At 42.1% G+C, this 19,952-nt stretch overlaps 1 protein-coding gene across 4 annotated transcripts in view; it reads right to left on the bottom strand.

Moving 5' to 3' along the window:
* Window positions 1–3,491: 3,491 nt before the first annotated feature.
* Window positions 3,492–19,952, bottom strand: part of VRK1 (VRK serine/threonine kinase 1) — a 77,804-nt gene continuing 61,343 nt past the window's right edge. Inside the window, exons 12-14 of one of the 4 annotated variants that reach the window (XM_042944242.1) lie at window positions 10,307–10,391; window positions 9,043–9,111; window positions 3,492–5,756 (exon numbers count right to left, since the gene is read on the bottom strand). In XM_042944242.1, coding sequence (XP_042800176.1) covers window positions 5,725–5,756; window positions 9,043–9,111; window positions 10,307–10,391 — 186 coding nt within the window. In that variant the 3' untranslated portion in view covers window positions 3,492–5,724. Of the gene's footprint in view, window positions 5,757–9,042; window positions 9,112–10,306; window positions 10,395–19,952 lie in introns of all 4 variants that reach the window. The other 3 variants (XM_042944241.1, XM_042944240.1, XM_042944243.1) reach the window with 3 other exon arrangements.

Below are 19,952 nucleotides of genomic sequence, written 5' to 3'. Positions count from 1 at the left end.
GCTAAAAGACCAACCAGGTATTAACACGACTGTTCACTTAGCTCGACCCTCGCTTCCAGACGTTTTCTACGTGCATCATACAGTTCATTGGGAACAGCAGGTGTTTTGGATTCTTGACCTGGAATTGTGTTTTGGCAGGCTGTGGTTTCTCTGACCTCTACGGGAACAGGCAGGGCCTTGGAAACCATTTTCCTGTAATTTCAGCCACCTTTGCTTTCCGAACACTTTGCACAGCCTACCAAAGACCGATTGGGGGCTACGGCACCTGGAATATACAGACGACTTCTTTCCGAAACCTGGTTAGGAATCTGAAAAAACGGAAAACGCCAATCACCGCGACTACACGTGCATCTTAAGAAATGTCTAAATGATCCTTCCTTAAATTACAAAGGGTAGGGCAAATTACAGATCTTTGCCGTAAGCTTTGAAATCTCCGCCAAGGATTTCTGGGCTAGAAACCTGAAGGGCTGGGGCGGGTGGGTGGCTACGGCACAGGGACCAGACCACATACCTTTGCAACTACAGTGCTACATCAGGATATGCACAATACTTCTCCAGTCCAATGGACTCAAGCATTAGCACCAGAATGTTCTGGAAGAGTTCATGAAATAAATGAAGACAAAAGAACATAGCTTTTTTCCCCCCACTTCGGGGATGAGGGTGAGGTCTTCTTAAGGATCTTGAAGCACATTTCTCTACCTAGAAAAGTTCAAGAACTGTCGCTCCCTTCTCTCCTCACCAGGGAACCCCAATGGAAACTTTCCCTGTGATGTACCGCCCTGGAACTTTCCAGTGTTCAGATGGCAGATGCGTCAGCTGCTTTACTCTGACATTTAAGTACTAACACATACTGGACCCTTAGGAAGAAAGTTCGGGAAAGCGTGTAGGGGCATCACTCCCATCTGAGAAGTATACCAAGAAGGATCAGCATGAATTTCTATACTAAGATTTTTGTGTCAAGGTCAGAAAGAACACTGGATGCGGCAGTTTTTTTCAGTTTTTAAACAAACAGTGGCCTCGCTGTTACCAGGTTTTTGTTTGCATAACTGTGATCACTTTCCACTCGCTTCGGAAAGATATCAGAAGCAGAAAAGACAACCTAGAGAAAAGCAAGAACAGGTTCAGACTACCGACCCCTCTCTTCCCCCTCCAAACTCTGGACTCGCCTTTAGGACTCCTTCCCGCCTCCGCAGACCAGGCACAAAAGTTATCCTATAGATTATCTCCATTCATCCTTTTGATACTTCAGACTTCTAATGAGTGCTGCACTTTAAGTGAAAAAGAGGTTAAGAGGTTTTCAAAGATCATTTATGGTGGCTTGCAAAGAAGACCATAATTTGCTCAGTGCAGAAATTCTACAGGTTAACTTGAGCCAAAACTACAAAAACTCAGGAATACGACTCACAAATCGCAAAACCCTACTGCCGTAACACAAGAACACTCACCACTCTATGAGTAACACCTGCTTATTAGTACAGTGGAAATGGTATGCATTTTATTTGCAAAATAACACCCAAGGAACAGAGTTGCCTAAACCACCTGGTCAGCGGTATCCTGCACAGAATCACCGATACGGTGTGTGAGGCGATATTCACCCAAAGACCCTTTTCCAGGACCGATTCTTCAGCGTGCCTGGGCTTCCTTATACCACTGGAGCCTAACAAATGAGGAACACAACACCTGTGGGACTTCAAAAGAAACCAAAACCCACAAAACCTTAGCTATGCAACCGTTATAATTATGAAAAATTATGTAGGCATGATAACAGCACTTAAAAAATAACGTCGTCAAAGAACAAGAGTTTGATATTTGTAGTGTGGTGAATTTTTTCCTTCACTCTGATTTCGGTTGATGTGGTTTGGGCAACAAATAACAAGAGGTAAAACTGCATTAATTAAATCAGTGTGGTGCCGGCATTAAGGACAGACGGACAGATCAATGAAATCCAACAGTCCAGAAACAGACCCTGGTGTAACAACGTAATATATGATAAAACAGGCATCACGAACCAGGGCATGAGAGGCTGGGGAAGAGAGTTTACCTGACAAAGGTGCTGGAGCTACTGGTTAGCTATTTGGAAAGAAATTACACTGTGATCCTCAGCTCCTGGCATACGAACACCAAAATTAATTCCATTAGGTTGAAAAATATAGAAGCATTAAAACAAAAAGCCTAGAAAAATCCATGATAAATATTTCTGATTCAGGATGGGAAGTATTTTAAAACAGAAATTACAATGAAAAGGATCAAAAGAGTAAAGCCATAAATGTTAAATTTCATAAAAATAAAAAATGCCACCCAACAAAACAAACGGGAAAAAGTCAGCAACAAATATAACGAAGGGTTTAAGACTGTCGCTATACAAACAGTACAAACAAATACACCAGGGAGAAAACGGAGTGATCAGTTTACAAAAGCAAAATTTCTCAGGCTCACCAGCAATTAAAAAAATTCACCTCATCAAAAGATAAAAATTAGTAATACTGAAGGATGACAAATCTAAGTCGTGCGCCCTGATTTAGTGGGCAAAGCACGGGCTGGTGGATTTTTGCAAAGCAACTTGGTAACATGCGCCGGTGACCTTCCATTTTCATGGTCTTTGACTCAGTGGTGGCCTTCCGAAAGTCGAAAGAAATATTCGGGATGTGGACAAAGGTTTCTGCCCAATTTGATCAAGAATATTACTTAAATATCTCAATACTAAAAACAACTTAAATGTCCAATATTAGGGAAATGATCAGGAAAGTGTCATAAATCCACAAAAAAAAAATATAGAAACATAAAAATTATATTCATGAAGTATCTGAAATGGCATGGCAAGTATTTAATTCGAGCTTTAAAAAGCAATACGTGGAGTTTTATATAAAGCACAATACTTATTGAAGATAAAAATGCATAGAAAAGACTGGAAGAAAAGGTGTCCAGACATTCAGAGTGGTTGCCTGTGGGTGGGAGTCGTACGGCTGGTTTGTCGTTTAATATTTGTCCGTGTGTTCTAAATTTTCTACAGTGACCAGGTATCATTAATAAATTTTCATAATCACAAGAATAGCGCCAACAAAACAGAATTTTAAGGGATAATCAAGCACATACCGCTCAACTACATATAAACACACACACATAAAAAACATAATTTATTTATATTTCTACCACTGATTTATTGCTTCGCAACACAGGCCTTTATATGCACATTTAATTTAGTAATTCAAAAAAATAGTTGGGATTTTATAGCTCTGGCCTATTAGCATTTTATTTGTCTTAAGAGATCACTACTGGGGCGCCCGGGTGGCTCGGTCGGTTAAGCGTCCGACGTCAGCTCGGGTCATGATCTCACAGTCCGTGAGTTCGAGCCCCACTTCGGACTCTGTGCTGACAGCTCAGAGCCTGGAGCCTGCTTCCGATTCTGTGTCTCCCTCTCTCTCTGACCTTCCCCCGTTCATGCTCTCTGTCTCAAAAATAAATAAACATTAAAAAAAAATTAAAAAAAAAAAAAGAGATCACTACTGAAGAAGACCTAGAAGCTATTTTACTTCAGGGCTTAGTTGGTTATCGAAGATTTATCGGTTGCTTTCTAGAACACGTAGCACACACACTACCCCCACTGTGTGATGGACAAGAGCTTGGCACAGGTGTCAAACCCTCGGCTCACTAACAACCTAGGAAAATGGCAGAGAAGGCAGGGCCACGCGGTGCCGGGAACACCTCTCGCAACACGGTCGCGGGGTTGTGAAGGAACCAAGGCTGGTGAAGTCCACCAAAACACGTGTTGGAAAGGAAAGAAAAATGAGACAAGATAAAAAGGGTAAAGATAGAATTGAGAGAGGCAAGAAGAAAAAAAAAAGTAAAACTTGGAACAACAAGGTTACTCAATCTTTTTTTTTTCTTCCGAATAAAGGGAGCATAAGAAAAACCAAAGTAAGGCAGGAAAGAAGAAAGCAGAATAAGGAGACGCGGCCGATGGGTCCAACTGGCTACTATGGCTACTAGTTTTTAATTCCTGAAGCCCTGCCAACAGAGTAACATTCGAGAAAATGCCAGCACTTGCTAAAAACAATATGTGAAGAAATATTTGTTTTCTTAATATTTAACCAACAGGTTTTGCTATGTTTTTGTGTTCTGGAAAAGAAAAAAAAAGGCTAAGGCATATACACAAAAACACACCACACACATTTGATCCTATTTTAAGCGTCAATGTGTTTGAAACAGAACTTGAGAGTTGATTTAGGTGTTACAAATAAACTTGGGACCGTAACACTGATGAGCACTAAAATCTGACATCCCACAGCAAACAGGAGGAGGCTCTGCCCAAAATCGAGTTCTCGATTCTGCAAAGACACACAGCTCGGGAACTTCAGGAGGTATTTAAAAGATTAGCTTGCAAGGGAAAGTCTGCAGATCTGTTCTGCGTTTCTCAGCATCTGACCACTACAGTCATAAACGCTTCTTTCCACAACTGAACACCCACATCAGGAAGCCAAAGTTTTCAAATCTCAGTGCTGGTTCAGAGCTGCTCAGGGCTGTCTGACAATTTGGATCTGCCTGCGTTCCACCTGTACTATTATTTATTTAGTATTTGCTTCAAATCAACTCACTTTTTTAAAAACAAAAATGCCTACTTTAGGCCGGCTTGTCCTAAGCAATAGAGAAATCACCAGTTTAATGTGCTATACTTACGTTCTGAATACATAGTAAAATAAATGTTTAATGCTTAAATATTTAAATAAAAGTTATGTCTATACAGCATCTAAAAATACTGGATGCACCGTTAAGTGGTGAGGTGTACCACTCTCTAGAAAATACAGTCTAATTCCAAGTTCTGCAACAAAGCGAACTTTGAAATTGTTCATAAATGTTTAAGTCCCAAGCTTTTATTGCCAAGGCAACTACAAAAGGTCCAAATCTTAAAATTTCTGATCACCGCAACTCTCAACGCTTGGTTTACTGCACAGACGTTATTTGCCACAAAAAAGACACTTGCAAGAAAGATGGTCTCCTGTGAATGAGTAAGCTTGCTTTGTCTGTTTGTCTGTTTGTTTCACAGGATTTCCTTAAAAGAAGCCAGGCGATACATCTGATCATGCCCCCAACCTGCCAATTTGTCACCTGTTTTCTTCTCGTGCACCTTGCGTGCTGACTTGGTTGTCACGGAATCTAACTTTCAAATGTTTGTGTTTTATCTGTCACAGGCCTACTTACTCCCCCACCTTTGCTTTCATAACCCTTTCCCTTCTTTGGTCCTCTTGTTTCATACGGCAGCTGCTCAATAAATGCCCGCGGAACTGAACAAAATCAATACGATCCAAATCTTACGGCCACGACAAATGGTGTATTTGTTATCACGCAAAAAGAGACTTTTATTTTAAGGCTGTTACTTCCTTCAAGGTAAGGACTTGGTCTAAGCACACTTAGACACTCTGGGCAACGTACAATGATCTGAAAAGTACACAGCATGGTAGTTTTCCTCCTGTCTGCTCCAGAACCTCAAACACACACAGCCTGGGATAGCTCCAAGAGTATAACCTAAAGATTTTAAATTTTATCAATTGGCCTTTAATAAATTGTACAAAGTACTTAATAAAAAAGTTCATATTTTTCAAAGACATAGGTACTTCATGGTTAGCCCTACGCTAAAAGACTCCCATGAAAATGAAACGTTGAAAATAGAAAAAGAGGAGAGAGTCAAACGAGAGGAAGAAAAGAAAAAATCAGCTGACAGCATTTGGTTTACTTCTGGACTCTCTTCCTGGCTTTCGAACCTTGAAGACAAAAAACAAAGAAATTCAAATCATTAACTTGCCAAACCTAAAGATCAGAAATACATGCATTTTTATATACTTTTCCATATTTAAAAATCTAATTGACTATGACGATTTGTGGAGATGAAAGTCATACACAAAGGCGCTGGTTAACAGCCTCAAAATCTTAGGAAATTGTGTCCATTTGGTAATACTCGAAAAGATACGCCGACATCTTCCAGTACATTAGAACTCTCCCACTGGTAAAACATATCCAATCTACAAGGGCACTGAAATATTTCTCCCCCAAATTTTTATTGTGCAATTTAAAATACAGTAACTGCTAATGTAAGCTATAGCAACAAGACAGGCATTCATTTCTTGGCAACGATGAACTAACGCATGTTGCGAAAAGCAAAGAGTAAAATGATAAAATGTGTTGCCCTGCAAAGCCTGCTACCTACATACTCTGCGGGCAGGAGAGGCCTGGGCCATTCCAAAACCCGAAGGCTTTTCCACCAGGAATGAAATCGATCCCAACTGAGCAGCCTTCTAAAGAAGCCTCAGGCCTGACACTGGTCTAAGTACCTCATGACGGTTCCTACCCATCTACTCCTGAGCTGGGATAAATCGGTGATTCTTCACCGGAGGCAGAATTCTTTGCGGGAATCCACCTCACCGAGGAGACTCGGTTCCCACCTAGCACCCCCACTCCAGCTCCAAGGAGGGCACAGCAGTGGGAAGGATGCGTCTAAACCTGATCCCGGCTGCCTAGTGCCCGGCAAACCAAGTGCCTTCCCACTGGCTCGCGCCTCCCTCTGCCAGGAAACGAGCAGCGGCACCGGCTGAGGGGCGGCGGGTCGCCCATAATTAATCAATGAAAGCAGTCACCAACAGATCAATAACTTCTTTTCTGAAACGTACAAAACGCCCTTTGAATCGAGGACAAGGCATTTACCACACGTCTTCTATTAAACAATTTCTAAAGGTTTTTTGTTCAGTTACATATGTGGAAGATCCGTTTAAAGACCAGTGTTTTTTTACTTTTCCAAGTGCCAGTTTTTAGTTAATCGCCATACACTTCAATTAGAGCAAACTTCAAGATTACGTGAATATCTTTTTTTTTTCCTGCCACTGTTAATACTTAGACTATATGGCTGGCTTAAACTTGTAAGCTTTTTCTTCAACTTTTCTGGTATATAAAAACTATCCCACGGTGGATTTTTCATTTGTTATTCAAGAATTTTGAGATTAATTTTGCACAGAAACGAAGACTGTAGTGGCAGGGAGACGCTGGCACAATGGGACATCACAAAGGCAAGGTCAATAATCAGTACTGTAGCACATCTACTTTTCAATAAATTCTGGAATCTATCGTCATGTTACAGAGGACACTTAACAATAGTTACTATGATGTTCAAAGAGTATTATTCTCGTTAACATCCTAATTTGTCACCTGACTCTTAAATACCACTGCTGCTGATTCCCTTCAGTGTAGATTTAAGATTTTCCACTGCAACTACAAACACTACCACCACCTGGAATTTGTTATATAATCAGGATTCTGCAACATGGCGTCTTTGCTGCATGTATCAATTCAGTATTTTCCCTAACAATCAATTATGATTGTGGCAGAAACGGTATTTTTCCTCTCCTCATCTCTTTTAAAAATATACCCATTTTCACAATATATTCCCACTGGTAAAAGGTCCAGCTGTAAGACTAATGCATAAAATTTAATATATGGAAAATGAAAAAATACAAGTTTGGGTACTCTTCTATGATTTTATTAATGCAGAAGTAAGAAACAAGTGGGGGGCTTCTTTGCCTTAAAATATCCCCCCCCCTTTTTTTTTAACTTTATCACAGATACTCGAGAGGTAAACATAAATCCTGCTTGCCTCGGCTTCGACAAGAATGGACTAAAACTCGAGGCACTTCACAAATACTACTAACAAGAGAAGAGACTGTGGAGTACTGTCCTTTCATGAACGGGAGGGACAAAGCACACCAGCCATAAATATCATGGCTACATTAACTAATTTTTAGTACAATTCTGAAATACTGGCATGGTTTTGAAATGCCAGAATATGCATGGCTTTTTAAGGCTTATCATTTTGTGGGGGGAAAAATTACTTGCAGCAAATAACCAAATTTTCTCAATTGGTAAAAATTATGCCTTGCATAAAAATAAAAGGATTAGAGGCCTCTGTTCTTCTTGAAAACCACCCCATCACCCCCTCTCTTTCTTTGAGAAAACCCACACAATACACATTTTGAAAGCTTTCAGAATGTGTTCTTACACAATAGACCCCCAACTAGTCAAAATGAGTTTAGGTGTATCAAGAAAATTATACACGTTTTTAAAACGGTCTAAATAGATATTAAAGGAAAGTTGCTCCCACTCTGCCAGGCACAGCATCCTGAAAGATCGCACAGTGAGAGAAATCTCTTACCATATTGTAAACCATAAATTGTGTTTGAAAATAAAATTGTTAATGAAGAAACTGACATTTCTAAAGCTGCTGTTTGAGGTAACCATTCTTGAAACACATTTATGACACAAAATCTTAACAGCTCTAAAACACAGAAGTCACCGAATTGTATTATATATTTCTTTAAAACAAAATCCAAACATAATAATGTGCCTCCTTCTTCAAGTTACTTTAAAATGATGAAATATAAATCTATATTTCCATGAACGCTTGGCTTTTTTTTTTTTTTTTTTTTTTTTTTTTTTTGCCAGAAGCAATAACATTTTACCATCTCAGGTAATAGTTCTCTCATTTGTGAATATTTAGACAGTAAAATACCTTAACTAGCCCTATACTTTCGGGGAAAAGATGAATTGCAATGAGAAGAGAAAGAACATTTAAGCATTAAGCAATGCAGAGTTTATAGGAATAAAGGAGAATCTGATTATTCTTTATCTCTTTTTTTTTAAATCAAAACAAAAAAATCTGGATTGTTCTCCTTAAATTTGCAACGGGGTCCACACTCTTCTAAGGACTTTAAATCAAAAATTTTAGGTATAAAAAACATTGTTCCCGGGTACAGGCGAATTTAAAATCACTTCTGTATCTCATTAAGCCACGTTCAGGTCACGAACAACCCGCAGGCAGTCAAGAGGGGCCCGAGTCTTCTCCACGCACAACTGAGTCCGCTTTGGTCTAAACGGGCACCAACCTTACTGTGACAGCGTAGGCCCTTTGCTCAGCTCATACTGCCCGTTTTGCAATTTAAGGGATTTTTGTTTAAGAATATTGTTCTATCTTTATAAATGCTCCTCAATGTCCCCCCCACTCACTGTCATGGCTGCTGCTAGTCTCTGGCTGAGACAGGCTTCCACGCACCGCTCCTCGGGGCTCCTCACCTCCTAGTAAAACACGGACAAGACGGGAGGTGGGGAGGGTGGAAATGAGGAAATGGAAGCGGCTGCAGAACAGAGAGAGGAACTTCTTCGAAACCTTTAGCCTCCAGGGTGAGGTTCTGTCCTCCCCCTCTGGATGCCCCCAGTATCCTCTGGGGTAAATTCAGATAAACCTAAGGATGCGCGCTCAATAAATACTACATAATAAAGACTATGTTAACAGAATCGGAGCGAAAAGGGTTCTCTTTGAAAGTCGAGTGTTTGCCGTCCACACATACACAGGTGACACTCTCAAAGGAAAGGTAGGACACATCCCTGGCTGGACTCAATAGGCCACTTGTGCTTTAACACAACTTTTGCCAAAAAAAAAAAAAAAGCCTTTATTAGAAATCCAGAAACGTTGTTTCAGGACCAACAAAAGGCAGAGATAGAAGTCTGGAAAAAGAAACAAATGGTACCACTCCAGCACTGAATTTCTTCACCGAGTCCACCAAATCCCCTCTTGTGAAACCTGGACCAGGTGCCCCTTTTCCTGAGCCACCCACAGGTGCGCCGTTTTCGAAGCCGACCACACCGCAGCCCGCCCTCGCTGCGCCCTTTGCGGGCGCCACCTTCCTAACGCCAACGCTGGCACCGCCCCGCACTGCGGGAGCCTTCGGCACCAGCCTACAAGCCACCTCGGAAACGACTGTAGACTTTGCTTTTTGCTTCAAGAGCTTTGAAAGGTGACGACCCGAGGCTCTAACTCCTCGCGTCCCAACTCGTCCAGAGAAACGAGGAGTTGGCACACTTTGCTGGGAGCGCTCGGACGGCTCAGGCAAGTGGGGCTCGGCAGCTGCAGTAAGCCCAGGAACTCCTCGCCCGGTCCGGACAGTCCGCTCACCCCGTTCCGTAGATCAATGTGCGGAAATGGAAGACAGAGTTCTGGCTCCGGCACCCGAACGCTCCGTGTCGTGGGCTCCCTAGATGCAAAATGAGAGCACCTCCCGCCCCAACTTCATGATCACGATGGACAGCAAATAATACGGTGTATGTACAGAGGACACTGTGACCACACTCCACAAACACGAGCTCTTCTTGCATAGTATTTTATTAGACAACCAAAATGTTACGACCGTAAGTGAACCTCTTATTGAGTGGAAGGAAATGCAATCTGTGCTTACATAAGGAGAAAGCTAACAGGCAAGACTGTTCAACTTACGGGTTTGTGTGGCCTCTTCTGTCTGTGTATCTGAGCATTCCATATCTTCAACACTGGATTCTGTGCTCTCGATTCCTTTCTTTCGCTTCTTACGTGTAAAGATTTTTTAAGAGAGAGAGAAAGAGAGATGTGGTCTGACGGTCAAAGAAGTAAACACACGAACCTACCATAAAACCACCATATATGCGAATCTATCCAGGTGTGGGCGTATCAAAACAAGCAGAAGACCGTTCACAATGTCAGGGTGGTGGCCGCCCCTAAGGGAAGGGGCTGGGGATGGCAGCCAGTGGGGTGAAGAGAATCTTCAAGGATACACTTAGCCTAAATGTGAGCTGATTGGTTACCGCCACCTCTAACTTTTTATGCTTCTTCAGAATCATCTACCACTGAAAGCCTCGCCATCGGGATTGATAATACGGAAACTCTCTCCTAAAGCAAAGTGTTTAACAGAACGGGTATCACCACTCGGGCCGATACTTATTCTCCCCGTTCCACAGTGTGTGTTGTGTCTGCGGTGGGGGAGCAGGGGGTAATCTCTCTACCTGATCAGTGGGAAAATCCACACCTTGTCCATATAGTATGGATCACTGGTTATATCCTACAAATCGGTGGTAAAAGTCTACTTTAATGACAAACTTCCAGTAAATGTATTGTTTTGGCACACTTTTTATTAAAAGGTTAAGAGGGCATAAACCTACCTGTAAAGGAGGAGTCTGAAGAGGAAGTACACAGCTCTCCTAAAACCGCAAAAGCAGGTTGGCTTTTCTACCCTTCCCTCAGGCCTTTCCAACTTTCTATTTATTTTTCTAGTTGAGGGTTACTTAAAAGTTAAGGCTCGTATTCTGCCACCGGCCCGTCTTCCCAAGTGTTCATTCAATTTCTTTTTATTATTTTCGATCACTTTTCTAACTAGTTCAGTCCTGTGTGAAGTTTTTAAATTACTCAATATGTCTACAAATGGAAGACCTTAGTAATAACTTTACAACTTTGTATTTCTCGTATACCTTTATCCCAATTTAAATGTGTTAAAATCCAAATGACTACTCAAAGCTTCCCTCGGTTGCCCGGATTTCATTTAGGAAATCCTCTCATTTGTCCCCGATTTCAGATTCACAACGCATCGGAATGTCCTCGCTTGAATTTTGTAACAATTCATGTGAAGTTAAACTTCACCTGAGCATTTCTCTTGCCGCCCTGCACTCTGCTCTCTCGCCCGATGGCAACCGCGGGTTCCGTTCCACAGAGAACGACACGGGAAAAGCTCGACTCGACTCAAACTACATTATCTTAAAACCCCCGAATGGTCAGAACTGTTATTATGCACGTATTACGAACAATCCCGCTGTTTCAAAATATTCTTAAGGTGGCCGTGGAAAGATCGGGACTCAGATATACCCACCATGTTCCTAAAGCAAACGCTTCACGTGCACAAAAAGAACTTGACGGCACCTTAAGAAACTTGAAAAGGCGTTCATTTAGCAGATCTGTATAGGGAGGTATTGCCTCTCAAAAATAGCTGTGAGAGTGGCTGTAACTTCATATAACTGATGAGAGAAGGGGAGAGTGCCTTACATCTTTCTTTTCCAAAGTGTTGCTTCATGATTACCATCTAAACCCTGCTGGGCTGAACAGATTGGTTCGATAATTACATACAATAACTGCAGTGGGCAGGTAACCCTCAGCTGGCACAGGGCAGCTCCCCTGTGAGAACTTCCATATGCAAACTGCACTGATGGAGTGCATTAGGTACATCTTTCCTGCCGGTGCACAGGCCTGATTAACGCCAGCCAAGACTCCAAGGTTAGCATGTCAGCAGATTTGTGATGCATTAGGCAGGAATAAACACAGACACTTTTGTTCGTTCGGACCAAAATTAAGGAGGAATATTTCACTACTCTATTGCTTTCCATACGGGAAAGAATGCATTTTCCGATCTTGAGGGGGCAGTTTTTTAAATGCTCATTACAAAGGGGGCTATCCAATACATTCTTAAGAACCTAGTGTGTTCATCTTGTTTTCAAGCTTATTTAATAAAAATAAATAAATAAATAAAAAAGAGCTTCCTTAATCCCCATGCAGGTAAATGACACAGGAATGAAAATCAGCCAGTATTCAAGCAAAAACAAACCACCCGTGTTGTCAGCACCACGCAGTAGGTAGAACACTGAATCTCAGGTGGGTATCTCCAGCCCAACTTTTCTGAGAACGTGTTTAGTTTTGACAGAAAGGACCAATGGTCTACAGGAAAAGACCAATTTAAAAAAACAAAACACAAACAAACAAAAACCCTTCCAGTTTAATAGCATGTAAGTTAGTGTGTCATTTCTACAAGACAACGAGTAAAATTCCAAACAATTCACTGGCAGCTTCTTTCTCCCGACTGTCTCCAAATGCTTCATTTCATTATTTGTCAACATCCTGGGCTTCAGACAGTGTGTATTTTGGTTCTCTTTGAACAGAAAATGGCTTCACAAAGGCACCACGCTAATCTCTGATTCTGTCATATTCCACACCAGGTCCCACAAAGTGCCTTTGCATTTATAAACGAAATCAAAATATTGTACGACACACAAGAATAACTTACAAACTCAGAACAGAGTTTTCTTTTAATTCAGCACAGCTAAAATATCTGCAGAAAATTAGGTTTATTTCAAAGGGCATTAGCGTATGTGTTACACATTGTATTTTTGAAGTGTTCAGATATGCTAGGCTAAAATTTAGTTAATTAGCAGCTTCTCACTTCCAGCTTAGAAACAGGGAGACAAATCAGCTAGATGCATTTGGACTGATAATTTACTAATAGTCTAAACACTGACTAGAGACCAGTCAGAGACTTAAAGCTGTTTTAACGGGGCAAAGAATTAAAATCTTCCGAGGCAAAAACCAAAGACCTGTTCATTCTCTGCTTCCCAGGTCAGAGACCAAAAGATCACCTCTAGACCCTTTCAACAGCCTCTGGGAAAAGCCAATCAGATGTCTGGCTATAGCAAAGGAGAGGAGGTTCCGGGCCTGTGGCTGGTTTTTCCTCCTCATTACAAAAATCACACATGTTTATTATAGAGACTTAGCGGATACAGCCTTTGGAACCGTGCATGTGTCAATGAACAAAGAATTCTAAATACAAATAGGTGACTGTACTAATCAGTCCATCTTCCTTTGTTCATTTGGTTGAGGCCACCTAAAGTCACCATGCAGAGAGACACAGTTTATAAATTACTCCTCCATACGTTCACAGCAACCAGAAAAACAGGCTGTTACTCAACAGTAACTAAAAAAGATCGAATGGATCTTCTGCGAAGGTGAAGCAGACGCGACCGGGGGCTTCAGTTAAAATTCACGATGCAGACAAAACACTGAGGCTGGGGAGGGCACGAGGCCAAGGGAACTGTGGGGTGTTTCCCAGCTGGGGGTGGGGAAAGACCAGAACTCGGAGCTCTTTGTTTTTACAGGGTTTCCATCTCGGGGCTGCGCCGCCCCACTCACCCTGGGCAGGAGGCGGCGACTCCCGGTTGCTTTGCCTCCACATTGACGTGTCCCTTCCTAAAGGGGTCAAGCCCACGGAGCGGTGCGCCTGGGGAAGCCCAGCGCTCTTCACCTGCGCGCTCTCGGTGAGCCCCGCGTGGCACTGTACGTGGACACACGTGCGGGTCTGCACCTGTCCGGCAACCGTCCACCTAGCGCCGTGACGATAAAGAGCTGACTTCCCATCGTACTCCAAACCCTTTGCAAACTGTGTAACGTTGAAGTGGACATCCAGCAAGTACAGATGTATTTTGAGGAAAAGCAGGAAAAGGTCAGACGTAATTGGAAAAAGAAGAAATGAAAACAAGTGGGTCAGGAAGCGAGTAAGGGACTTAAAAAGAGGGGCAGATTCATTTGAAGAATAATCTAAAGCTATTCTGCTAGAATGCATTAAAGTGATTTATTGTTTTAAAAGAGTTCCAGTGATAAAGGCTGTCACAAGAATCGCGAACATCACCATTTCCTTCTGCAGTAACTCCGGCCTCCGTGTTACTGGGGGCGGAGAACCCACCACACATTGACCGAGCGCCTACTGTGTGCCCGCAACTGTTAACAGGCTTCGCTCTCAGGTTGAAAAAGACATGCTAACAAACAGATGAAAGCAAAAGACTAATTTCAGCTTCTAGAAAACCATTAAGCACACGCAAGTGAAATTTCTAAAACCGTACGTATGGAAGTCCTATCAAATCACTGTAGAGGTCTGTAAGTTGTCTCAAGTCCAACGTGACCCCCCGCGCGCGGAATGTCATTCTATGAAGGATCAATCCGTACACAAACGGGACGCATGCACTGCAGCAGGGTCCTCGCACAGAGAGTCGTGACACCGCGGCGATTCTTTCCAGGAAGCAACTTCATTTGTGCTATGGCCCCGCTCGGGTGGGTTCGTACCTGGAGAACTGAGCCCCGAGCGCCACGTGGTGTAGATTTTCATACACTTCCACTTTTTTGTCTCTCACACACAGCAACACACAAACATGCAGTCTGATGGGGCGGTCTCACGTTACAAGGTCGTGAGGGATGTTGTCACGTACGCGTATAGCCAGGATGCCTTGAGGTTTTTGTTTTCGGGGTTTTTTTCCCCCCTCTCCTTAGGGAGGGGGCCCTACCACAACATGACTTCATTTTATTCGTTGTTGTTATTTGCTTCCATTTACGTGTCCCGTCTACATGTTTAGTTATCTACTCTGGACGTAGGAAGAGGAAGTACAACTCCAGTAAATTTTGCTGATTTTAACAGGTCTGGGGGACTGGGTTTAACAAAAGAAAATGTTTCAATATAGGATTTCCCATGAGGAATGAAGGATTCCCTGTTATCAGCTGAAAATGAACTAATGACACACAGTGTACAGAAACAAACAAAAAACTAAAAACTAAAATCTCCAGTGACCGTAACATGGGAGACGGTCTGCAAGGAGCTGAGAGTGAAACACGCTTGGTTTACTCTTGTGGGGGGAGGACATAGATTCAGGTTATCTTGAAACGTTCATACACACACACACAAGTTAAAAATAGATGTTTTAAACACATAAGTGTTTAAAAATAAGGGGGGAGGGATATTTGACGGACAATATTTCAACCTCCTTCCACCCAAACTCTAAAGCAATGAACACGAAGGACAGTTAAGAACTATTTCAGCAATGGACAGTGACAGTGCCTCACACCATAACCTTTGGGAAGTGGTGGCCAAGAACAGTCAGACACTTCTAGAAAGCAACATGAGGCTCCTACCCAACGCTGAACCACACTGGAGAAAGATCATGAGGGAACACCATTCAGGAATCTTTTGACACTGACGTCCAATTTACAAAATATAAATAGGAAGCTTGGAAAGGAAGACTCGAACAGCCCCCGAAAGAGACCTTCCCTACTCCCACAGTGCCTCATCAAAAGCTGGACACGCAATTCTGTTTCTCCCCTGGCTGAGAAGAAGCCTGGAGAAAGAGGGCAGAACAACCACAGTCATTCAGGACAAATTATTTTCAACAATAAACATGATTTACCAAAATAGATGACTAAAGAGAAAACAAGTAAATGAGAGCAAAAGCCATGGAGAAGAAACCCCCCATGAGGCTTCTCTCACTGTGAATTTAGATTTTACCAAATGTTTGCCTCTTCTGGCTAGGAAGAGAATGGAACAACTACTGAGGACAGATGATTTGGCCCACTGTACCAGCTGAGCTCGGCTCTCCAGGTCCTCCCCAAGTATGAGCTGCAGGCAGAGAAAGTCCCTTTACAATACCGGGTATACCATATTCATGGAACAAAAAGGAATATTGTGAAGATGTCAATTGTTCCCAAAGTGATAGGGTCAACACATTCTCAATCAAAATCCCAGAAGTATTTTTGTAAAAATTACTAAACGGATTATAAAATTTATGTAAAGCCAAGGCACCAAGAATAGCTAAGACAAAGAGAAGAACAAAGTTGGAGGGTTTACACCATGAGATACCATTATGAAGCCAGTAGTTCAAACAGTGTGGCCAGGCAAAGATAAGTAGGCCAATGGTATAGAACAGGATCAAAACACAGATGTGCAGACCCAAACACATATGGTTTGAAAGCCTGCTACATGCTGTGGGGACATTATAGTCTTCAATAAATGGTTCAAATCAACGAATAATCCACAGGAGGTAAATAAACATGGACTCATACCATGCACAAAATCAGCTGCTGGTAAATCGTAGACCTAAATGCAAAAGATAAAATTTCTTGACAATGACCGAATATCTTCACGATCTTGGTAGACAAAATGTTCCCAAAACAGAATACAAAAAGTACTAACCATAAACAAAAAGACTGACTAATTAGGCTTCATTAAAATGAAGGACTTTGGCCATCAAGAGATACCATAGTGACAGAATGAAAAGATAAACTACCAACCGTAAAAAACAAACAAACGAACAAACAAAAAATGTGTAATACACAGACTGCATATATACGAAGTAGTCAGGTCTGGCAAATCAAAAGAAAGCTGACAATCACCTCCCTCCCCCCCCTCCCCCCTCCCCCACCACTTTTTCATGGACAAAAGATTTGAAATGCACCTCACAGCAAAAGGACAATGGAGACTGACGGGCATGGGAAAAGGTGTTCCAAATCAATACTCTCAAGGAGATTAAATTAAAACCACAGAGAAATACCAGCACACATCTACCAAAATAGATAAAAATTAAATATAAGGCAACAAATAGTGTTGGTGAGTGCTGGTGAGCAGCCTCTCACAGGCTGCTGGTGGGGAGCATAAATTGGACAGTTGCTGTGGGAAACTGCCTGGCATCAGCACTGAAGCTACACGTTAAGTAAGCCCTCTACCCCGTAACTCCACTATGTATATACCCCGCCGGAAATCAATGCATTGACTTCCCAAAAGAAGCTAAAAGAATGTTCTTAACCGGCATTCTCGCAAGTGCCAAAAACCGGAAACAGTGCACGCGTCCATCACTAGAAGGGATAAACGAATTACGATGCAGTCATATAATGCAGCGCTCAGTACACAGTAACGAAAAATAAACGACTCTGGTTGCATGCAACAGCATGGAAATTCAGACATATAATGATATGATCGACACAAAAGGGTACATACATGTCGTATGGTGCCGTTACTGCAAATTTTCCTTAAAGGGCAAAAGCAATGTATGGTGTTGTAAGTCAAAATACTGGTTACTTTTTTTTTTTTTAATTTGTTAATCTGTATTTATTTTTGAGAGAGAGACAGAGTGCGAGTGGGGGAGGAACAGAGAGAGGGGGAGACACAGAATCCAAAACAGGCTCCAGGCTCCGAGCCGTCAGCACAGACAGAGCCTGACGCGGGGCTCGAACTCATGAACTGTGAGATCGTGACCTGAGCGGAAGTCGGCCGCTCAACCGACTGAGCCACCCAGGTGCCCCCTGGTTACTCTTAATGAAGGAATAATGGCTGAGAGGAAGGCATGAGAGAGGTTTCTGGGGTTCAAGTAATGATCCAGACCTCGATCTGGGGGATGTTTAAATGTATATGTTCACTTTGTAAAGTTCAAATTCCACACTTATTTGTGCATTTTTCTGTACACACATCATGATCCCACTTAAAAATATAGGGCGAAAAAAGCTCCTTGACAAAACCCAGACAAGTAAGACAAGATTAAACTACAGAGCTCAAGCAGCTAAGGAAGAGAATCATTAGTCAACACTGAATCCGCTGACCTAGAGAACTGTGGCTAAACCACCAAGTGAAACACAAAGAAATGTATCAACTTCAACAACCTAAATTTATGTAAAGAAAATACACTTTCTACCATGCAGCATGCTCAACCAGCTAGACAGACGTTCACCAAATTCAGAGGGTTTATCTGGGGCAATCTGACTGAGACTACAGGCTACGTGGTATAAATTTAATACTACATGGGGGGCAGTCACCTCAAGAGACAGGAAGGTGGCCACCAGAGCGGAAAGCCTTTACCCTTACTCAACTCTTTGCACCATGTTCCAGGCTGAGTGCCAGCAGGGATTCATTTCACCATGGTTAATGGTTTTTCAGAGAAACTCTAGGAAGGCCAACTAGCATAATATAACTTAAAAAAAAAAACTAGAATATATGGGAGTGGAAAGAAGGCTACGTACACATCATTCACAGGAAACAAGAGTATACACTGCCTGCAAATTGCAGGGCCACACGTTAGGCCTACTCACTGAATCTCCAGGGATGAGACTCAAGAAATTCTGACGAGCAGCCCTGTTGTTGGCTTGGGCAAGCAACTTAATCAAGGCTGTGCAAGAAAATAGCTAGTGGAGGTATTACCTTCCTTTTAACTTGCTGAGTTCCTTCCAGTAAATTAAGCTGTTCTGAACCCAGATGGGACAGGGAGGAATTCTTTAAGGATGGAACCACATGCTATTGGTCTTTATAGCCCCAGGGACCTAGCCTAGACCAGGTGCATAAATTAGACTTTTATATCGCTGAATGTTGGTTTAAGAGAACACAATGAATCCAGTAACTGCTGGAACTACTGCCCGCTTCTCAAGTGTTCAGTTCTAATCAACAAGGAAAATCTTTGGCTGTGTACTTCCTAAAGGTAGAGCGGTACTTAGTTTTTTTCAGCTTTGGCTGTAGGTTATCCCCAAATCCTGTGCTTTAAATAAAACTCTCTGGCTACTGAGGCTGAAAACATTTTCAAGTGGGTAAATTCATACTTCACTCTAGTTTCCAAATGTGCTGCACCACAACCGAGCACGATTATAAAAAAAAGGATAGAGACCTTGCTTCATTCCGCTGCAGATCAATTCTTGTAGGTTTCTGCCATAATGGACAACTCTTGGGAACAGAGAAATAGACACTGAATTGATTAAACCTTTCCCTTTCCAAAAGAGAGTTGAGTGTCATAAATACAAAGAACATATACCTTAAAAAAAGTTTTAAGAGATTATGACAAAGGGAAAGGAAAAAAATATATACTAATTACAAGGTTAAACATAATTTCTATGATTGAGCATCATAATTAGCTCTGAGCTTCCTAGTAGCCGGAGCAAAATAATGACATCTTGATTATATACCCTTTGCTAAAAAAGAGATGGACCATTAATTTGTCAAAGGAAAACTTGCCAGTCAGTGCAGCTCTGCCCTTATCTGCTCTAGATGTGGGCTATTTACAATGTATTTGAAGAAAATGTTCTCGGGCTTAAAAAAAACAGTCTGGACCAACTCTTCCGCGTTACAAAAAAAGACAAAAGGCCAACAAAGTTAACAACTCACCTACAGTAACATGGCCATCAAAGTGTTTCATGATCTCACCTAATCTTAACTGTTACTAACTTCTTTTTAACACAAAGAATAGCCCTGTGTCAGTCAGCCATGAGGGAAGGAGGGAAAAAGCAGGAAACTAATAAAGTGGGAAATCTAGTAACTCACTTGATACTCATTTTTGCCCTCTAAACGAAGCTTTCTTTCTGCAGACAGGGGATGGCCCAGAGGGAAATCTCCGGCCTTCTGAACTACCCAAGGACACATGAGGACTGTGACGTCACAGACCCTGGTTCTGCAGAGCACTGACCTACTGGGCTATGAAGTCAGCCAAGCTGCAGAAACCACGTTTTCTCCAGCACGGAAGTCCCAGCAACGGCGCCCTGCAGAGTAAGGGGCTGTGGCACT

Source organism: Panthera leo, chromosome B3, assembly GCF_018350215.1.
Source record: "Panthera leo isolate Ple1 chromosome B3, P.leo_Ple1_pat1.1, whole genome shotgun sequence".
Classification (NCBI taxonomy): domain Eukaryota; kingdom Metazoa; phylum Chordata; class Mammalia; order Carnivora; family Felidae; genus Panthera; species Panthera leo.
This window is presented reverse-complemented; position numbering and strand designations above follow the sequence as displayed.